The 17,880-nt window shown below is 55.9% G+C and overlaps 1 protein-coding gene across 1 annotated transcript; it reads left to right on the top strand.

Annotated features, from left to right (window-relative positions):
* The first annotated feature begins 13,944 nt into the window (after positions 1-13,944).
* On the top strand, positions 13,945-14,250 carry LOC142067852 (feather keratin 1-like). The gene has a single exon (XM_075116839.1). It carries the CDS (start codon positions 13,945-13,947, stop codon positions 14,248-14,250), a length of 306 nt encoding a protein of 101 aa, XP_074972940.1.
* The last annotated feature ends 3,630 nt before the right edge of the window (positions 14,251-17,880 follow it).

Raw genomic sequence — 17,880 nt, 5'->3', positions numbered from 1 at the left:
CAATGTTCTCCTGAGACCAAAGGGCATCATGAGGAAAACAGCTGAAGGAATTGGCACAGCCTGGCTGCCGGGAGATGCCACAGTTAGTGACCATCTCATCCCAGCACATGAAAGGAGCCAGCATGGTATAACAGGTTTGTCAGAAATGAGGAAATGCAATGGCAGTGTTGAGAGAAACCAAAACACTACCTGTGCCAGTAGGCAGCCTATTTTTCTTTGGAGGTAACTCTGCTGGAAAATTACTGCCTGCATGCAGTGACTGTGAGCCTGGGGCAGTGCAGGAGCAGTCTAACAGTGGGCCCTTCTCCTCACTCAATCATCCACTGCTCTTGCCTCCAGCTCCTTGGGAACAAAGTGAGTCTGAAGCCTTTTCTCCTCGTCTTCCTCCTCCTCCGGGATTTCTATGTGCATACCATGTATCAGGCTAGGTCGTGGGACTACTTATCACGGGAGTGGGAAAGGGGCAGAAGGTATGACATGGCAAGAGGCTGCACCTGACTGAGATGAGCTATGGGCTAGATGGAGACCTCCTTAGGTTTGCTTGCTCTTTGCAGAGTTCTATTGGGCTGATGGAAAGAAGAAACCTGTGGGCCTCCCTACAATGACTCCAACTCTCGTGTCCAATTTGCGCCTTTGCTCCCTCATGGTGGAGTGACAGGCTGCTTCCTCATCCATCTCCCTTGCTCTGCTTCCCCCTGCCCACTCTCACAGGTGCACCTCCAGCCCCGAGACATGTCCTGCTACAACCCGTGCCTGCCCTGCCAGCCCTGCAGCCCGACCCCGCTGGCCAACAGCTGCAATGAGCCCTGTGTCAGGCAGTGCCAGGACTCCACCGTCGTCATCCAGCCCTCCCCCGTGGTGGTGACCCTGCCCGGCCCCATCCTCAGCTCCTTCCCACAGAGCACCGCCGTGGGATCCTCCACCTCCGCTGCCATTGGCAGCATCCTCAGCTCTCAGGGAGTGCCCATCTCCTCCGGGGGCTTTGGCTTCTCCCGCTTGGGCAACCGCTACTGTGGGAGAACGTGCCTCCCCTGCTGAAGCTGCTGGCGATGGCCCTGGGGAAGGTCCCCAGGGACCCACAAGTTGGGACTAGAGTGGCGACGGAGCACCCGCTTCTTGCTTTCAGAGGGGCTGAGCCATGCCAACACCCCTTGCAGAAGTACAGGGTCAGCATGGGCTCTCGGAAAGCATAGTGCATGCCTGCCTTTCCCCTCTTCCACTCTCTCCTTTCCCTCGCGAGTCCTTGATCTCCCGTGCTCCCCGTGGCTCTGAGCCCCACAAAGCCTGCCTAGGGAATTCCTGCTGGCTCTGCTCCCTCTGAGGGGCAGGCAGATGGGCACCTGGCGGGATCTCTGCTACAGCTGTGGCGCGCAGGGTCATGTCTGCCCCTGGTGCACTCTGCACTGCGTCCTCCAATCGGATCAGCCTCATTTCCCTATTTTGCCTCATTAAAGTTCTGTTGGATGCAGTCCCTGCCTTTATCTCATCCTTTCCCCTGCAGACTCTCTCCCAAAATGGCCAGGCAATGCTATGTTGTTGAGAGGTGGTTCTGGGAGAGCATTTTTCTGGATGGTATTGCCATGATTTTTAACACTGCATTGAGTATGCTAAGTGGTATTTAGGGTGACCCTCTGCTTTCTAAAGTTCTTTGCCTGTCTGTGGCTGGCTGGAAAAATTTCCTGAGAGATTTCAATGACCATTGCTGCTCTAAAGATCCCTTTAGTTTTCTTACCAAAGCATTCTCTTCTACATGCACAGCAACCCTGCGTCCTCACCCTTTACTCCCCAATTAAGTACTCAATCCCTCTCACCACCCTGGCCACTGTCCACAAAACTCACTCCACTTGGTCAACCTCTTTCTTGCATTAGAGCCCAAAACTTGACACAGCATGCTAGATGCTGTCAATGGGTGCTGAGCAGAGTGGTATTGTTGTGCCCATTGATCTCCACGCTACGCTGCTGCTCTGTTAGCCCAAGATGTTGAAAACAGTCCTTGGTGTCCAGGAACAGTGCTGGGAGCTGCACCGGTTTTGATGGGGCTACTGCAAAAGCATCTTTTCCTGGCCCTGCTTTTGGACTGCAGCTTCTCAGGGGCTGAAGGATGTGTAGGGAGACAGGGCTGGTTCCTACCAAGCCAGCTGCTGCTCATGTCCCTGGGGGGACATATGTTGTCTTGTGCAGCTGTGTCCTGCTGCAGTTCAGCAGCTGCACTTCTCGGCTGCAAGCTTCCCAGCAGCCTTTGCTGCTAGTCACCACACTGCTTTGGAGAGCTCCAGGGCAGCCCTTTGAGACACTCATCCCACACCCACTGCCCCTCTTCCTGTCCTGAGTCTCTTCCTGTCTCCCCCTCCCCAGACACTTTCCCAGGAAGCCCTGGGCACAGACAGGGAAGGAACAGGGCAAGGAGGACTGCCTGGGGGCCTGTGAGTTACGTTGAGCCCGGCCAGGACTGAGCAGTTTTCCCACTCTGCTGCCCAGTGGGATGGGGGGAGAATTGGAAGAGCAAGAGAGCAAAATACCATTGGGTCGAGATCAGGACAGTCTAAAAGGGGAATGGAAAAAAGAGAAAAAACAGCTGCTGCAAAGGCAATCACCAACACCACACACCAGCAGAGTGACGCCCATCCAGCATCTGCGAAGAACAGCTGCTTTGGAAAGACTGCCCACTGCTTCATTGCTGAGCATGACGTCGTATGGCGTGGAATAGCCCTTTGGTCAGTTCAGGTCAGCCGTCCTGGCTGTGTCCCCTCCCAGCATCTTGGCCACCCCTGGCCTCCACTGCAGGGTTTGCAGAGTGAGAAACAGAGATGGCCTTGAGGCTGCGCAATCACTATGCAGCAATAGCTAAAGCTTTTGGGTGTTAGCTGCACTGTTTTAACCGCACATCTGAAGCACAGCATCAAATGCGCTGTTCTGAACGCAAACACCTGGTTCCCCCATTCCCTCTCCTGTTGTCCTCCAGGGCCAGTTTCCGCTCAGCCTCCTCCCCTAGAACAGCAGCAGCAGGACAAGAGGCATTGCTGCCCCTCCTCTTGTTTCTCTTCCTCTCCCCTCCTCGCCACTTCCCAGGAGCTTGTGGTGCCACTGCCCTCCCAGGGCCTTCCACAGCCCAGGCTCCTCAACCGGCATCAGCAGTGGCCACGCGTCCCTTCCGCAGCACGTGCACCAAGGCCAAGAGAGCATGTCTGGGCAGAGGCTCAGCAAAGCTGGGCCTGGTGGTCAAGGACTCTGCTGGAGTCATGGACGCCTTCCTCACCTGCAGCCAAAGAGCTATAGCCAACAGCTCAATGTCCAAATGGAAATCAGTGATGAGTGGTGTGCTTCAGGGATCTGTGCAGCGACCAATATTGTTTAATACCTTCTTCAATGACATACAGAGTGGCATAGAGTGCGCCCTCGGCAAGTTTGTGCATGACACCAAGCTGAGGGGTGGAATTGCTGCACTTGAGGGAAGGGAGGCTGTCCAAAGGGGTCTTGACAGGCTTGAGGAATGGTCCCATGTGAAACTCGTGAACTTCAACAAGGCCCAGTGCTAGGGCCTGCACCGGTGTTGGGGCGATCCTCAACATCAATACAGACTGGAGGAAAAATGGTTGAGAGCATGTATTGGATTTGCATGGCCAGGTTCTGGTAGTGGGGGAGCATCAGGGGTGGAAGCTGCTAGAAGGTTCCCCTGTGTCCAACAGAGCCAATGCCCGGCTGGCTCCAAGAAGGACACACTGCTGGCCAAGGCTGAGCCTAGCAGCGACGGTGCTACTGCTCTGTGGTAGCATATTTAAGAGGAGGAAGGGAATCCTGCGCAACTGCAGCCAGAGAGAGGAGTGAGAATATGTGAGAGAAACAACTTTGCAGACACCAAAGTGAGTGAAGAAGGAGGGGGAGGAGGTGCTCCAGGCACGGGAGCAGAGATTCCCCTACAGCCCGCGGTGCACACCATGTGAGTCAGGCTGCCCCCCTGCAGCCATGGAGATTAGCGGTAGAGCACACATCCACCTGCAGCCCACGCAGGACCCCACGCTGGAGCAGGTAGATGCCCAAAGGAGGCTGTGACTGCATGAGAAGCCTGTGCTGGAGCTGGGTCCTGGAAGGACTGTGGTCTCATGGAGAGAGGAGCCCACGCTGCAGCAGGTTTCCTGGCAGGACTTGTGACCCCGTGGGGGACCCACGCTGGAGCAGTCTGTCCCTGAAGGACTGCACCCTGTGGAAAGGACCCACGCTGGAGCAGTCTGTGGTGAAGTGCAGCCAATGGGAAGCACCCCCGTTGGAGAAGTTCATGGAGAACTGTCTCCCGTGGGAGGGACCCCACGCTGGAGCAGGGGAAGAGTGTGAGGAGTCCTCCCCCTGAGGAAAAGGAGCGGTGGAGACAGCCTGTAATGGACTGACCCCAAACCTCATTCCCCATTCCCCTGCACCAGTGGCGGGGAAGGAGGTAGAGAAAATCAGGAGTAAAGTTAAGCCCGGGAAGAAGGAAGAGGTTTTTAAGATTTAGGTTTTTTTTCTCATTACCATGCTCTGATTTGATTGGAAAGAAATTAATTTCCCCAAGCCAAGTCTGTTTTGCCCATGACAGTAATTGATGAGTGATCCCTCCCTGTCCTTATGTCAACTCACAAGCCTTTTGTTGTATTTTCCCTGCCCTGTCCAGCTGAGGAGCAGCAGTGATAGAGCGGCTTTGGTGGGCACCTGGCATCCAGCCGGGGCCAACCCACCGCACAGCAGATCTGCAGAGAAGGACTTGGGGCTACTGGAGGTTGAAGAATTGGACATGAGCTAGCAATGTGCGCTTGCAGCCCAGAAAGCCAGTCATAGCGTGGGCTGCACGAAAAAAGAAATGTGGCCAGCATGTCAAGGGAGGTGATTCTCCTCTTCTAGTCCACTCTCGTTAGCCCCCACCTGCAGTACTGTGTCCCGTCAGGGGTCCCCAGCACACAAAAGACACAGACCTGTTAGAGCAGGTCCAGAGAAGGGCTACAAAAATGATCAAAGGGATGTAACAGCTCTCCTCTGAAGAAAGGCTGAGGGAGTTGGGGTTGTTCAGCCTGGAGAAGAGAAGGCTCTGGGAAGACCTTGTTGTGGCCTTTCAGTACTTAAAGGAGACTTATAAGGAAGTCAGAGAGAGACTTTTTACCAAGGCCTGTAGAGATAGGACAAGGAGCAAGAGTTTTAAACTCAAATAGGGTAGATGTAGATTGGACATGAGGAAGAAATCTGTTACGATGAGGGTGGTGAGACACTGGAAAAGGTTGCCCAGAGAATGATGGGATGCCCCACCAATGGATGTGTTCAAGGTCAGGTGTGATGGAACTTTGAGTAACGTGGTCTAGTGATAGATAACCTTGCCCATGGCAGGAGAGTTGGACTAGGTGATCTTTAAATCTCTTCCAACCAAAACCATTCCATGATTCTACGATAATACGGTTCCACGATAAGGCAGCTCACTGCACCGTGTGCCTCCCTTTGAGAATGCTATGGATCAGATGGGTTGTCCTGGCCTCTCCTGGGAAGCTAGTGCCAACTTGGCAGTGTCTTGTCAAGACCACATTCACCCCGGAGAACTTGCACCACAGTGCTGAGCTTAGCAAGGAAAAAGAAAAGGTGTGCACAGCGAAGTCGATGGCCATCACGGAACTATGTTGAGTAATTCCATCAAGACCCGAAGAGGGAGATAAAATTTAGAAAGCATAGGGTCACTTGATGCATGACTAAGCATTCTCAAAGCAAGCCTGGGTTGACAACCACTGCATTACCATGCCCAAAAAACCTCCTCCCAAAATCCACCCCTGAGCAGCACCTCTCTCCCTGGGCACCTTGAGACAGCATTGGCAGGGGAAAGAATGAAACAGAGATGAAGGCTGGGATGCATCAGAACTTTAATGAGTCAAAAGAGGGAAATGAGGTGGATCTGAGTGGAGGTCCAGAGAGGGGAGTACCAGGGGCAGACATGAGTCTGTGTCCCACGAGTGTGGCAGAGAACCCACCAGGTGTCCATCAGATGGTTCCATAGAGTGAGCAGAGCCAGCAGGTCTTCCCTAGTCTGCCTTTGTGGGTCTCGGAGCACAGGAGAAGAAGGACCTGGGAACAGGAGAGACTGGAAGAGGGAAAAAGCAGGCATTGTCTGTGTTTTCCCTGATCCCAAGCTGGCCCTGTGCTTTTGGAAGGGGTGTCGGCATGGCTCGGTCCCTCTGAAAGGAACAAACGGACGCTCCGTTGCCAGCCCGGTACCATCTTGTGGGTCCCTGGGGGGTTCTCCGCCTATCTGGGGCGGGAAGAGTTACCTGACACACTTTAATGACCGTAGCTGCTTCAGAGACGATCTTAGGTCTCTCACCAAAGCATTCTCTTCTCCACACTCAGCAAACCCCACACCCTCTGCCTCTCATCCCCAAGCAAGGGCTCCAAGCCTCTCACTCTCCTGGCCACCCTCCGCTGAACCCATTCCGTTTGGTCACGTCCTTCTTATATTGCAGCCCAAAACTTGAACTAATGTTCTAGAGACTGTCGGGCTGGTGCTGAGCCGAGTGGGGTCATCACTCCTAACGATCTCCTGGCTACACGCCTACTCACGCAGTCCAGGATGTTGATGTCAGCCGCCCTTCATGTCTGGGAAGAGTCCTGAGAGTTGAGTTTCACCTGTTTTAATGGGGTTACCAAAAAAGCACCTCTTCCTGGCCCTGCTCTTGGGCTGTTGCTTGTCAGAGGGCGAAGGAGATGTGAGGTGACGTGGCTGGTTACTACCAAGACAGATGCTGATCACGGCTCTACCCACAGTGCTATTGTTGGCCATGATGTCATACAGCATGCCACAGCTCTTTTGTCAATTCTGGTCAGCCGTTTGGGGGTCATTTCCTGCTTGAGCCTCCTCCCCCAGCACAGCAGCAGCCAGGGCACGAGCGATTGCTACCCCTTCCCACCTGACTCCTCTCCTCCCCACCTGGCCACTTCCCAGCAGCTTGTGGGGCTGCTGCCCTCCCAGGGCTTCGCGCAGCCCAGGCTCCTCAAGCGACATCAGCAGTGGCCACGCGTCCCTTTCTCAGCAAGTGCACTGAGGCCCGGAAGGCACGGCTGCGCAGAGGTCCAGCAAAGCAGGGCCTGATTGCCTGGGGCTCTGGAGGACTCATGGATGACTTCGTCTCCATGAAAGTGATGGTGGCCCGAAGGGGCCCACCGCCCTGGGTCCCACCCTGCCCGCCTTTTGCAAAGAGCAAAGGCTCCCCATCTGCCCTACGCACCTCCAGCGCAATGCTCTCCTCACCCTTGGTGCTGCGGTGTCCGTAGACGGAAGGACCACGCTGCGGCAGTTAGCAATCGTTCTTGTGGCGGGTTGACCTTGTCTGGCTGCCAGGTGACGGGGATACAGGTGTTACCTTATTAATCACATCCATAAAGATGTGGTGACAGCCACCCTGCCATCGTACTCCCAACAAACACCTCTCCTGGGCAGGTCCGTTGCCCTTGCTTTGTTTCATGGCCAATCCACCTCTAAGAAGAATCAGCATTTTTCTTTTTGCCCTTCCCTAACCCTTCTTCTGCTTTCTTGCCCCCAGATAATGGGGTAACTGAGCTGCAGCTCAACTGACAGCCTTCTTGCACGGCCCCTTATTAGCAGCGGCCTTCCCCGCTGTGTGCGCACGCAGGTTTCCGGCTCAAAGGTGGGCTCAGCATCCCACTTCCCCTGGTCATGCAGGAAGATCCGGAGAGGGCCACGTGACATGGTCCGGGGTCTTCCTTTCCCCCCTGACCACAGCAGGAGCAGACTGGCTCTGTGGGGCACCCCTCACAGCTGAGGTGCTGGCCTGTGGGGACAAGGAGGGAGAGAGATTTTCTTCAACATTTCAGAGGCAGCAAGCTGCTCTCTCCACAGTTGGTGTATCCAAATCTGGGCAGTGCAGTGTTGCCAAGCTGTTAGAATATGCCACTGGTGCATTGCGGACCACCTTTTTCACATGGCCCGTATACACGGGGCATTCTCCAGACCTTTGGAGACCTCCTTGTCACCCAGGTCACCGTAGACGATGACCAGCACCGCTAATTCTCTCGGGTATTGGATGCCATCCAAAGTGGTAGTCCACCTTCCTCGCCAAATCACAAGATCTTCCCTCAGCGGAAATCCTGTCCTCGTACTTGACAGGAGACGCCCCCGGGCACTGCAATTCACCACCTCTTTTCCAATGCCGCTGTCAACTCCCCACTCCCTAGCGAGGCGCTCAGCCTGTTGGGCTTCCTTACCTTCCAGTTCCTGACTGTTGGCCCTGCTCTTCCAGCATCGGAGTTGCCAGGCAGTGATCCGCTTTCCTGGCTGCTGCCTGTAATCTTTCCACATCTCCCAAAGTTCCCTTGAGGTCAGGGACCGGGTACTTCCCGTCTCTTGAGTGATTTCTCTCACTTCTCCCTCCCACTTCTTTGCTGAAGGACCAGCTTACCCATCAGACTCTTCGTCCCCCTCATTCCCTTACTAATGGACGATATGGTCCGGTTCACCTCCCTGCCCACTATTTCTTTTCCACTACTGGAGCAATTACTCGAGGTGGTGTTTGGGTCCCGATCTCAACCATGGCTGTCTCAGATGTGCTTTGGGTCTCTGCCTCAACTACCATGTTCTTAGATGTAGTTTGGATGCCCGGCTGAACCGTGACATTCTCAGAGAGGTTTGGGTCCCTCTCTTAAACACTGTCCTCTGATAGTACTGAATCGTGGCTCGATAGGCACAGGTCAAGCTCCAACACAGTGCTAAAAGCAGCTGGTTTTCAGGCAGCTGCCGCCCACGGACCGGCCACCTCAGGGCATGTTTCACTGTCACCGCACCCAGAAATTGTCTCCTCGTACGCCAGCATGACACCACATTCCACAAACCCCACGTTAAGGCAACAGTGTTGGTTAGTAGTTTTAAACACCTCGCGTAAAGGAGAGGGAGGACCTCGGGAGCCTGTGTAACCAAACAACCCACATCAGTCCCGCATGGGAAGAGGGAGGTGTGTTCCCGCACCCCCTCCACAAGGCAGCTCTGCCCAGCACAGGAAGGGCATCCATGCCAGGGCAAAGCGCATAGCCTTTGGTTCTAGGAACATGTGCCCAAGCTCAGGCGAGGAAAGAGATAAGCGGTGCACCAAGCGAACACCCTCCCTCACCTGCGCAAACGCCTGCTAATTAGGAACTACTACAGCTAGAGCACGCTCAGATCAAAACTGCCAATGTCTTGAGACCCGTGCTGAACGCCAGAAAGGCTGCGGGGAGTTGGCCTCGTCTGGCTGCCAGCTGCCCACCAAGACACTCTATCCTTCCGTGTCCTCAGCGAGACAGGGGGCAGAAAATAAGGAGAAAACTTTGTGGCTTGGCATAAAGGCAGTGTAATGAATAAACGCAAGTCCCACGTGCATAAGCAAAGAAAAGCACTGCTCAGCAGAAGGCAAAACATTTCTGTGTTACCAGGACCCTTCTAGCTACACCTACAAAGCACAGCACTATGAAGGCTCTTATGGGGAAAGTTAATTCCACCCCCGTCAGACGCAACACAATTGTGATAACAACCATTGCACAACCATCCCAAAGACCACCCTGCCAGAATGACCAGGGAGCAACATCTCTCTCCCTGGGCATCATGGGAGAGATTCTACAGAGGAAAGGATGACACAGAGGCATGGACTGGGATGCAGCAGAACTTTACTGAGGCAGAAGAGGGAACTGTGGTCGTTCTGAGTGCTGGTCCCAGCGCAGGGAGCACCAGGCTCAGATAGGAGTCTTCGCCCCATGGCTGTGGCCGAGACCCTGCCAGGTGTCCATCTGCCTGACGGGCTGCCGGTGTGGCTCAGCCCTTCTGAAAGCAACCAGCCGACCCTCCATCCGCACTCCAGTGCCATCTTGTGGGTCCCTGGGGGCCTTCCCCAGGGCCATCGCCAGCAGCTTTAGCAGGGGAGGCAATTCCTGCCGCAGTAGCCGCTGCCAAAGCCGGAGAGGCCAAAGCCCCCGGAGGAGATGGGCACTCCCTGGGAGCTGAGGATGCTGCCAACGGCAGCGGAGGTGGAGGATCCCACGGCGGTGCTCTGTGGGAAGGAGCTGAGGATGGGGCCGGGCAGGGTCACCACCACGGGGGAGGGCTGGATGACGACGGTGGAGTCCTGGCACTGCCTGACACAGGGCTCATTGCAGCTGTTGGCCAGCGGGGTCGGGCCGCAGGGCTGGCAGGGCAGGCACGGGTTGTAGCAGGACATGTCTCGGGGCGGGAGGTGCACCTGTGAGAGTGGGCAGGGGGAAGCAGAGCATGGGGGGGGAGGGGTGGGTGAGGTGCAGCCTGTCACCCCAGGACGATGAGGAATACCATTTCCCTCAGCCCAAAAGAGCTCCAAGAAGAACGACTAAACCCACATAGCACCAGCTCAGCAGACACCTCAGCCCAGCCTCTCTCGAAGCCACACCATCCCTCTACCGTGGCATGGGGACTGAAGACACAGCAGGGGAAAAAGAGCCAAGTGTGGGCTGAGAAATCCCACAGTAGGAAAAGGAGGAGGCAGCTGAGAAAGACAGGAAAGGGCTTCAGCTCACCTTGTTCCCAAGGAAATCGAAGCGAGAGGAGTGGGTGAGAGAGTGACGGGAAGGGCCTGCTTTTATACTGCTCCTGCACTGCCCCAGGCCCTCAGTCACTGCACGCGGGCAGTAATTTTCCAACAGACTCACCTCCAGAGAAAAATATCCTACCTGATGGCACAGGCTGTGTTTTGGTTTACGTCAAGCCTGCCATTTTATTTCCTCATTTCTGACATGACCATTAGGCCACGGAGGCTCTTTTGAAGGAAGGGGATGAGAGGCCCAAGGATTTCTTGCACAGAATCATGTCAACACAGGCAAAAGGTGTGTCCCCAAGAGCTGGGGAGGTCTGTGGAGAGGGAGGACATGGGTCTGGGGAAATCTGGTGAGATGTTTTCAACAGCCTGTGCAGGAAGATGGGCATATCTTCCCACCAATGCTGTCTTCTCCCTGGTGCCCGAAGGCTTCTGCGAATGGGGACACGCCGCATCCTTCCTCCTCCTTGACTGCCCCCATGCTCGCTCCAGCAATCACTGACCATTGCCTCTGTGGGCAGGTGGGCTGTGCTGTGGTTACAAATGTCTTCTCCCAAGGAAAGCTTCCCATTCCTGCAAACTTTGGCCAGTGTCTATGGTAAAGTCATCCCCTCTTGTGGCAGTCTCTGGGGGTCTCCTAACAATGACATCTGCGGGCTTGTGGAATGAGAACGTTGCCCTCCCAAAGCCCCACAATAAGTTGGGCCCCTCCCTCCTCCCTACAAGGCGGGTGTGTTGTGGCTCTGGACAGAACCTTGTTCCTCCCACTCTCCTCACACCACCATGCAGTTTGGCTGCATGCTTAGGACCCTGACCAGCGGGACACACAATGGCCTGCCCTGGAGCTGTGTACTCGGGTGCAGCCAGTGCTCAAAGACGATTTTCCTGGGGCAGGGATGGAGCGGCCCTGGCCTCAGGGGAATTCAGCCCTGCGTGGGATACAAGCCTGCAGACAGCACGCACTCCTGGCTTGGCCTCACACATAAAGGCTGGCACACGGCCAATCCAACATTAGAGTGTGACTCACCATGGGTAGGGAGAGTCTATCCCGGGAAGCTTGGCTTCTGAAGGCATTCCCTTGCCCTCCTGAGACACATCCCAGCTGCCTCCATGTCTGCAGGGCAGGGAAGTGCATCACCTCCTCAGTGCAGTCTCAGAGCTGCTTCTGTACCCAGGGCCCTGCTGAGCACGTCCCCTCATCCCCTCAGCATCCCCAGGCACGTGGCACTGCAGGGTCCTGACAGACACCGCTCGCTGGGGAGGTGGGGGAAGTTTGCTTGCTTCCCCAACAGCGCTGGGTTGTACTCCAAACTGAGGAGGCCTTTGGGGCATGGGAAAGGAGGCATGGTGAGGCACTACTGCCAGGAAAAGATGTAACGCTTGAGAACCAAGCAAGAGTCCCAACCTGTGGGGAGATATTTTCTGTGACCTTTTCTTTTCCTCCACGGAGCGTTCAGGAGTGCCCCCTCCCACAGCCGGCTGTCTTGGTCCAGGAAGACGAGGCCTGTATGTCCATTGCCTTCCACCCTTCAAGCGTCTCTCCAAGGGTGACCCTGCCCCACGGCTCAGGTCTACCCAGAGGAGGTTTCAGGTCTCTAAGAGCGTAGCCTGGTCCATTCCCCAGGCCATACTGATGTAAGAGGTTCTTCCTTTCCAGATGCAGCACTTGCCACGTGTCCTTCTTAACACCGTGAGGTTCCTTTGGCCCAGTGCTCCCGCTGGTCTAGGTCTTCCTTTACAGCAGCCCTGCCCTGTAGCACATCAGCTGGCTTGTACAGCTCAAGTTTACTCAGGCTGGGAGGGATACCCCTCCTTCCTTCAACTCTTTCAAAGGGCAGAGCAGCCTGGGAGAACTTACAGGTGACCGCTGGGAGAGAGAAGGCCCTGACTCCCCACAGGCAGCCTGCTCTCTGTCCACTGTCAGGAAATCAGACGCCCCAGTCAGCAGAGGGCCCACATTTTTCTCCCATCACTCTTTGGCTACCCCTGTAGGGGTTGGATGTTGCTCTTGATGCTTGTTGCCTGTTGCTCTTGAGGCCCCTTGCAAGACTCAAGGCAGGCTGAGCTTTGGCTTTCCTAACAGCATCCCAACATGCCCAGGGATTATTCCCACATTCCTTCTCTGCAGCTCATTCCTCCTTCCAACTCCAGGATGCTGCCTTTTGACGTTGGTGCTCCGCCGTGGCTACGCCGCTCAGCCAAAGCCAGGCTGCTGAGATTTCTGATTGTTTGCCTCAGTATTGGCTGGACCCTTCTTGCTCTTGGACCATGAGGTGCCTACCCGCTGCCTGACTAGGCCACAGTTGGCCTGCCTGAAGTCCAGGGGCTGTACCCTGCTGCTCACTTTCCTCCCTGACCACAGCTCTTCAAACCTAGTGTTCCTGTGCTGTGGTAGCCAAGGCTGCCCTTGATTCCCATGTTCCCAACCACTTCTTCCTTCTTCGCAGCAGCCGTGCGTCACCTGTCTTTTGCCCATGACAGAATCGCAGGAGCCTTGAGGTTGGAAAGGTCTTTGTGGTGCTCACAGCCCAGGGGAGTGCAGGAGAGCAAGGACCCAGGAGGGAAAGGAGATGTGGAAAGGAGGTGTGGAAAGGAGGGGAAGGAGGTGTGGAAAGCCCACACCAGGTGGGCTTCAGCTTTCCTAACCCAAGGGCTGGGTATCTGGAGGTATCTGCTGCCTGTGCCGACATGACCTTATTCGGGATATCCTTGGGCCTTTCATCCCAGCACATGAAAGGAGACTGCATGGCAAATCAAGCATGATGGAAACGAGGAAATGAAGCGGCAGCGTTGAGGGAAACCAAAGCACAACCTGTGCCAGTAGGGAGGATAGTTTGCTCTGGAGGTGAGTCTGTTGGAAAATTACTGCCCGCGTGCAGTGACTGAGGGCCTGGGGCAGTGCAGGAGCACTATAAAAGCGGGCCCTTCTCCTCACTCTCTCAACCACTCCTCTCGCTTCCATCTCCTTGAGAACAAGGTAACTCTGAAGCCCTTTCTCCTCTGCCTGCTCGTCCTCCTTTGCCTCATCCTCCTCTAGGATTTCTCAGCACAAAATTGTCTTTTCCTCCTTTTGTTGGGTCTTGGAACTGCTTGTCATGGGAGATGGAGGGGACGGAAGGTGTGGCGTGGGCAGAAGCTGGGCTTGGCTGAGGTGTCTGCTGAGCTATGGGCCAGGAAGGGACCTCCCTGGGTCTGGGTGCTCTTTTCAGGGCTCTTTTGGGCAGAGGGGAAGGAGAACCACTAGGTCTGCCTACGGTGCCTCCACCTCTTGGCTCCAGCTCGTGGCTCTTTCCCTCGTCCTGGGGTGACAGGCTGCACCTCACCCACCCCTCCCCCCCCATGCTCTGCTTCCCCCTGCCCACTCTCACAGGTGCACCTCCCGCCCCGAGACATGTCCTGCTACAACCCGTGCCTGCCCTGCCAGCCCTGCGGCCCGACCCCGCTGGCCAACAGCTGCAATGAGCCCTGTGTCAGGCAGTGCCAGGACTCCACCGTCGTCATCCAGCCCTCCCCCGTGGTGGTGACCCTGCCCGGCCCCATCCTCAGCTCCTTCCCACAGAGCACCGCCGTGGGATCCTCCACCTCCGCTGCCGTTGGCAGCATCCTCAGCTCTCAGGGAGTGCCCATCTCCTCCGGGGGCTTTGGCTTCTCCCGCTTGGGCAACCGCTACTGTGGGAGAACGTGCCTCCCCTGCTAAAGCTGCTGGCGATGGCCCTGGGGAAGGTCCCCAGGGACCCACAAGTTGGGACTAGACTGGCGACAGAGCACCCGCTTCTGGCTTTCAGAGGGGCTGAGCCATGCCAACACCCCTTGCAGAAGTACAGGGTCAGCATGGGCTCTCGGAAAGCACAGTGCATGCCTACCCTTCCCCTCTTCCGCTCTCTCCTTTCCCTCCCGGGTCCTTGATCTCCCGTGCTCCCCGTGGCTCTGAGCCCCACAAAGCCTGCCTAGGGAATTCCTGCTGGCTCTGCTCCCTCCGTGGGGCAGGCAGATGGACTCCTGGCAGGATCTCTGCTGCAGCTGTGGGGTGCTGGCTGTCATCTGCCCCTGGTGCTCCCTGCACCAGGACCAGCACTCAGAACGACCTCAATTCCCTCTCCTGCCTCATTAAAGTTCTGCTGCATCCCCGCCTTTGTCTCTGTGTCATTCTTCCCCCTGCAGATGCTCTCCCAAGATGCCCAAGGGCAGATATGTTGCTCGGGGCTGGTTCTGGGAGAGGCTTGTTGGGGATGGTAATGCAGTGATTGTTAACACAGGCTTGCTTTGAGTATTGTTTGGCACACGTAGGGTGACCCCCTGCTTTCTGAACTTCTCTGCCTACCTGGGACGGGAAGAGTTTCCTGACACACTTTAATGACCGTAGCTGCTTCAGAGACGATCTTAGGTCTCTCACCAAAGCATTCTCTTCTCCACGCTCAGCAAACCCCACACCCTCTGCCTCTCATCCCCAAGCAAGGGCTCCAACCCTCTCACTCTCCTGGCCACCCTCCGCTGAACCCATTCCGTTTGGTCAAGTCCTTCTTATATTGCAGCCCAAAACTTGAACTAATGTTCTAGAGACTGTCGGGCTGGTGCTGAGCCGAGTGGGGTCATCACTCCTAACGATCTCCTGGCTACACGCCTACTCACGCAGTCCAGGATGTTGATGTCAGCCGCCCTTCATGTCTGGGAAGAGTCCTGAGAGTTGAGTTTCACCTGTTTTAATGGGGTTACCAAAAAAGCACCTCTTCCTGGCCCTGCTCTTGGGCTGTTGCTTGTCAGAGGGCGAAGGAGATGTGAGGTGACGTGGCTGGTTACTACCAAGACAGATGCTGATCACGGCTCTACCCACAGTGCTATTGTTGGCCATGATGTCATACAGCATGCCACAGCTCTTTTGTCAATTCTGGTCAGCCGTTTGGGGGTCATTTCCTGCTTGAGCCTCCTCCCCCAGCACAGCAGCAGCCAGGGCACGAGCGATTGCTACCCCTTCCCACCTGACTCCTCTCCTCCCCACCTGGCCACTTCCCAGCAGCTTGTGGGGCTGCTGCCCTCCCAGGGCTTCGCGCAGCCCAGGCTCCTCAAGCGACATCAGCAGTGGCCACGCGTCCCTTCCTCAGCAAGTGCACTGAGGCCCGGAAGGCACGGCTGCGCAGAGGTCCAGCAAAGCAGGGCCTGATTGCCTGGGGCTCTGGAGGACTCATGGATGACTTCCTCTCCATGAAAGTGACGGTGGCCCGAAGGGGCCCACCGCCCTGGGTCCCACCCTGCCCGCCTTTTGCAAAGAGCAAAGGCTCCCCATCTGCCCTACGCACCTCCAGCGCAACGCTCTCCTCACCCTTGGTGCTGCGGTGTCCGTAGACGGAAGGACCACGCTGCGGCAGTTAGCAACCGTTCTTGTGGCGGGTTGACCTTGTCTGGCTGCCAGGTGACGGGGATACAGGTGTTACCTTATTAATCACATCCATAAAGATGTGGTGACAGCCACCCTGCCATCGTACTCCCAACAAACACCTCTCCTGGGCAGGTCCGTTGCCCTTGCTTTGTTTCATGGCCAATCCACCTCTAAGAAGAATCAGCATTTTTCTTTTTGCCCTTCCCTAACCCTTCTTCTGCTTTCTTGCCCCCAGATAATGGGGTAACTGAGCTGCAGCTCAACTGACAGCCTTCTTGCACGGCCCCTTATTAGCAGCGGCCTTCCCCGCTGTGTGCGCACGCAGGTTTCCGGCTCAAAGGTGGGCTCAGCATCCCACTTCCCCTGGTCATGCAGGAAGATCCGGAGAGGGCCACGTGACACGGTCCGGGGTCTTCCTTTCCCCCCTGACCACAGCAGGAGCAGACTGGCTCTGTGGGGCACCCCTCACAGCTGAGGTGCTGGCCTGTGGGGACAAGGAGGGAGAGAGATTTTCTTCAACATTTCAGAGGCAGCAAGCTGCTCTCTCCACAGTTGGTGTATCCAAATCTGGGCAGTGCAGTGTTGCCAAGCTGTTAGAATATGCCACTGGTGCATTGCGGACCACCTTTTTCACATGGCCCGTATACACGGGGCATTCTCCAGACCTTTGGAGACCTCCTTGTCACCCAGGTCACCGTAGACGATGACCAGCACCGCTAATTCTCTCGGGTATTGGATGCCATCCAAAGTGGTAGTCCACCTTCCTCGCCAAATCACAAGATCTTCCCTCAGCGGAAATCCTGTCCTCGTACTTGACAGGAGACGCCCCCGGGCACTGCAATTCACCGCCTCTTTTCCAATGCCGCTGTCAACCCCCCACTCCCTAGCGAGGCGCTCAGCCTGTTGGGCTTCCTTACCTTCCAGTTCCTGACTGTTGGCCCTGCTCTTCCAGCATCGGAGTTGCCAGGCAGTGATCCGCTTTCCCGGCTGCTGCCTGTAATCTTTCCACATCTCCCAAAGTTCCCTTGAGGTCAGGGACCGGGTACTTCCTGTCTCTTGAGTGATTTCTCTCACTTCTCCCTCCCACTTCTTTGCTGAAGGACCAGCTTACCCATCAGACTCTTCGTCCCCCTCATTCCCTTACTACTGGACGATATAGTCCGGTTCACCTCCCTGCCCACTATTTCTTTTCCACTACTGGAGCAATTACTCGAGGTGGTGTTTGGGTCCCGATCTCAACCATGGCTGTCTCAGATGTGCTTTGGGTCTCTGCCTCAACTACCACGTTCTTAGATGTAGTTTGGATGCCCGGCTGAACCGTGACATTCTCAGAGAGGTTTGGGTCCCTCTCTTAAACACTGTCCTCTGATAGCACTGAATTGTGGCTCGATAGGCACAGGTCAAGCTCCAACACAGTGCTAAAAGCAGCTGGTTTTCAGGCAGCTGCCGCCCACGGACCGGCCACCTCAGGGCATGTTTCACTGTCACCGCACCCAGAAATTGTCTCCTCGTACGCCAGCATGACACCACATTCCACAAACCCCACGTTAAGGCAACAGTGTTGGTTAGTAGTTTTAAACACCTCGCGTAAAGGAGAGGGAGGACCTCGGGAGCCTGTGTAACCATACAACCCACATCAGTCCCGCATGGGAAGAGGGAGGTGTGTTCCCGCACCCCCTCCACAAGGCAGCTCTGCCCAGCACAGGAAGGGCATCCATGCCAGGGCAAAGCGCATAGCCTTTGGTTCTAGGAACATGTGCCCAAGCTCAGGCAAGGAAAGAGATAAGCGGTGCACCAAGCGAACACCCTCCCTCACCTGCGCAAACGCCTGCTAATTAGGAACTACTACAGCTAGAGCACGCTCAGATCAAAACTGCCAATGTCTTGAGACCCGTGCTGAACGCCAGAAAGGCTGCGGGGAGTTGGCCTCGTCTGGCTGCCAGCTGCCCACCA

Source organism: Phalacrocorax aristotelis, chromosome 23 (assembly GCF_949628215.1).
Source record: "Phalacrocorax aristotelis chromosome 23, bGulAri2.1, whole genome shotgun sequence".
In the NCBI taxonomy this organism is placed as follows: domain Eukaryota; kingdom Metazoa; phylum Chordata; class Aves; order Suliformes; family Phalacrocoracidae; genus Phalacrocorax; species Phalacrocorax aristotelis.
Note: the sequence above shows the minus strand (reverse complement) of the source record. Positions and strands in the feature narration are given on the sequence as shown.

Excerpts from the sequence above, each read along its gene's own strand:
- LOC142067852 (XM_075116839.1), top strand. The coding sequence starts at position 13,945 with ATGTCCTGCTACAACCCGTGCCTGCCCTGCCAGCCCTGCGGCCCGACC.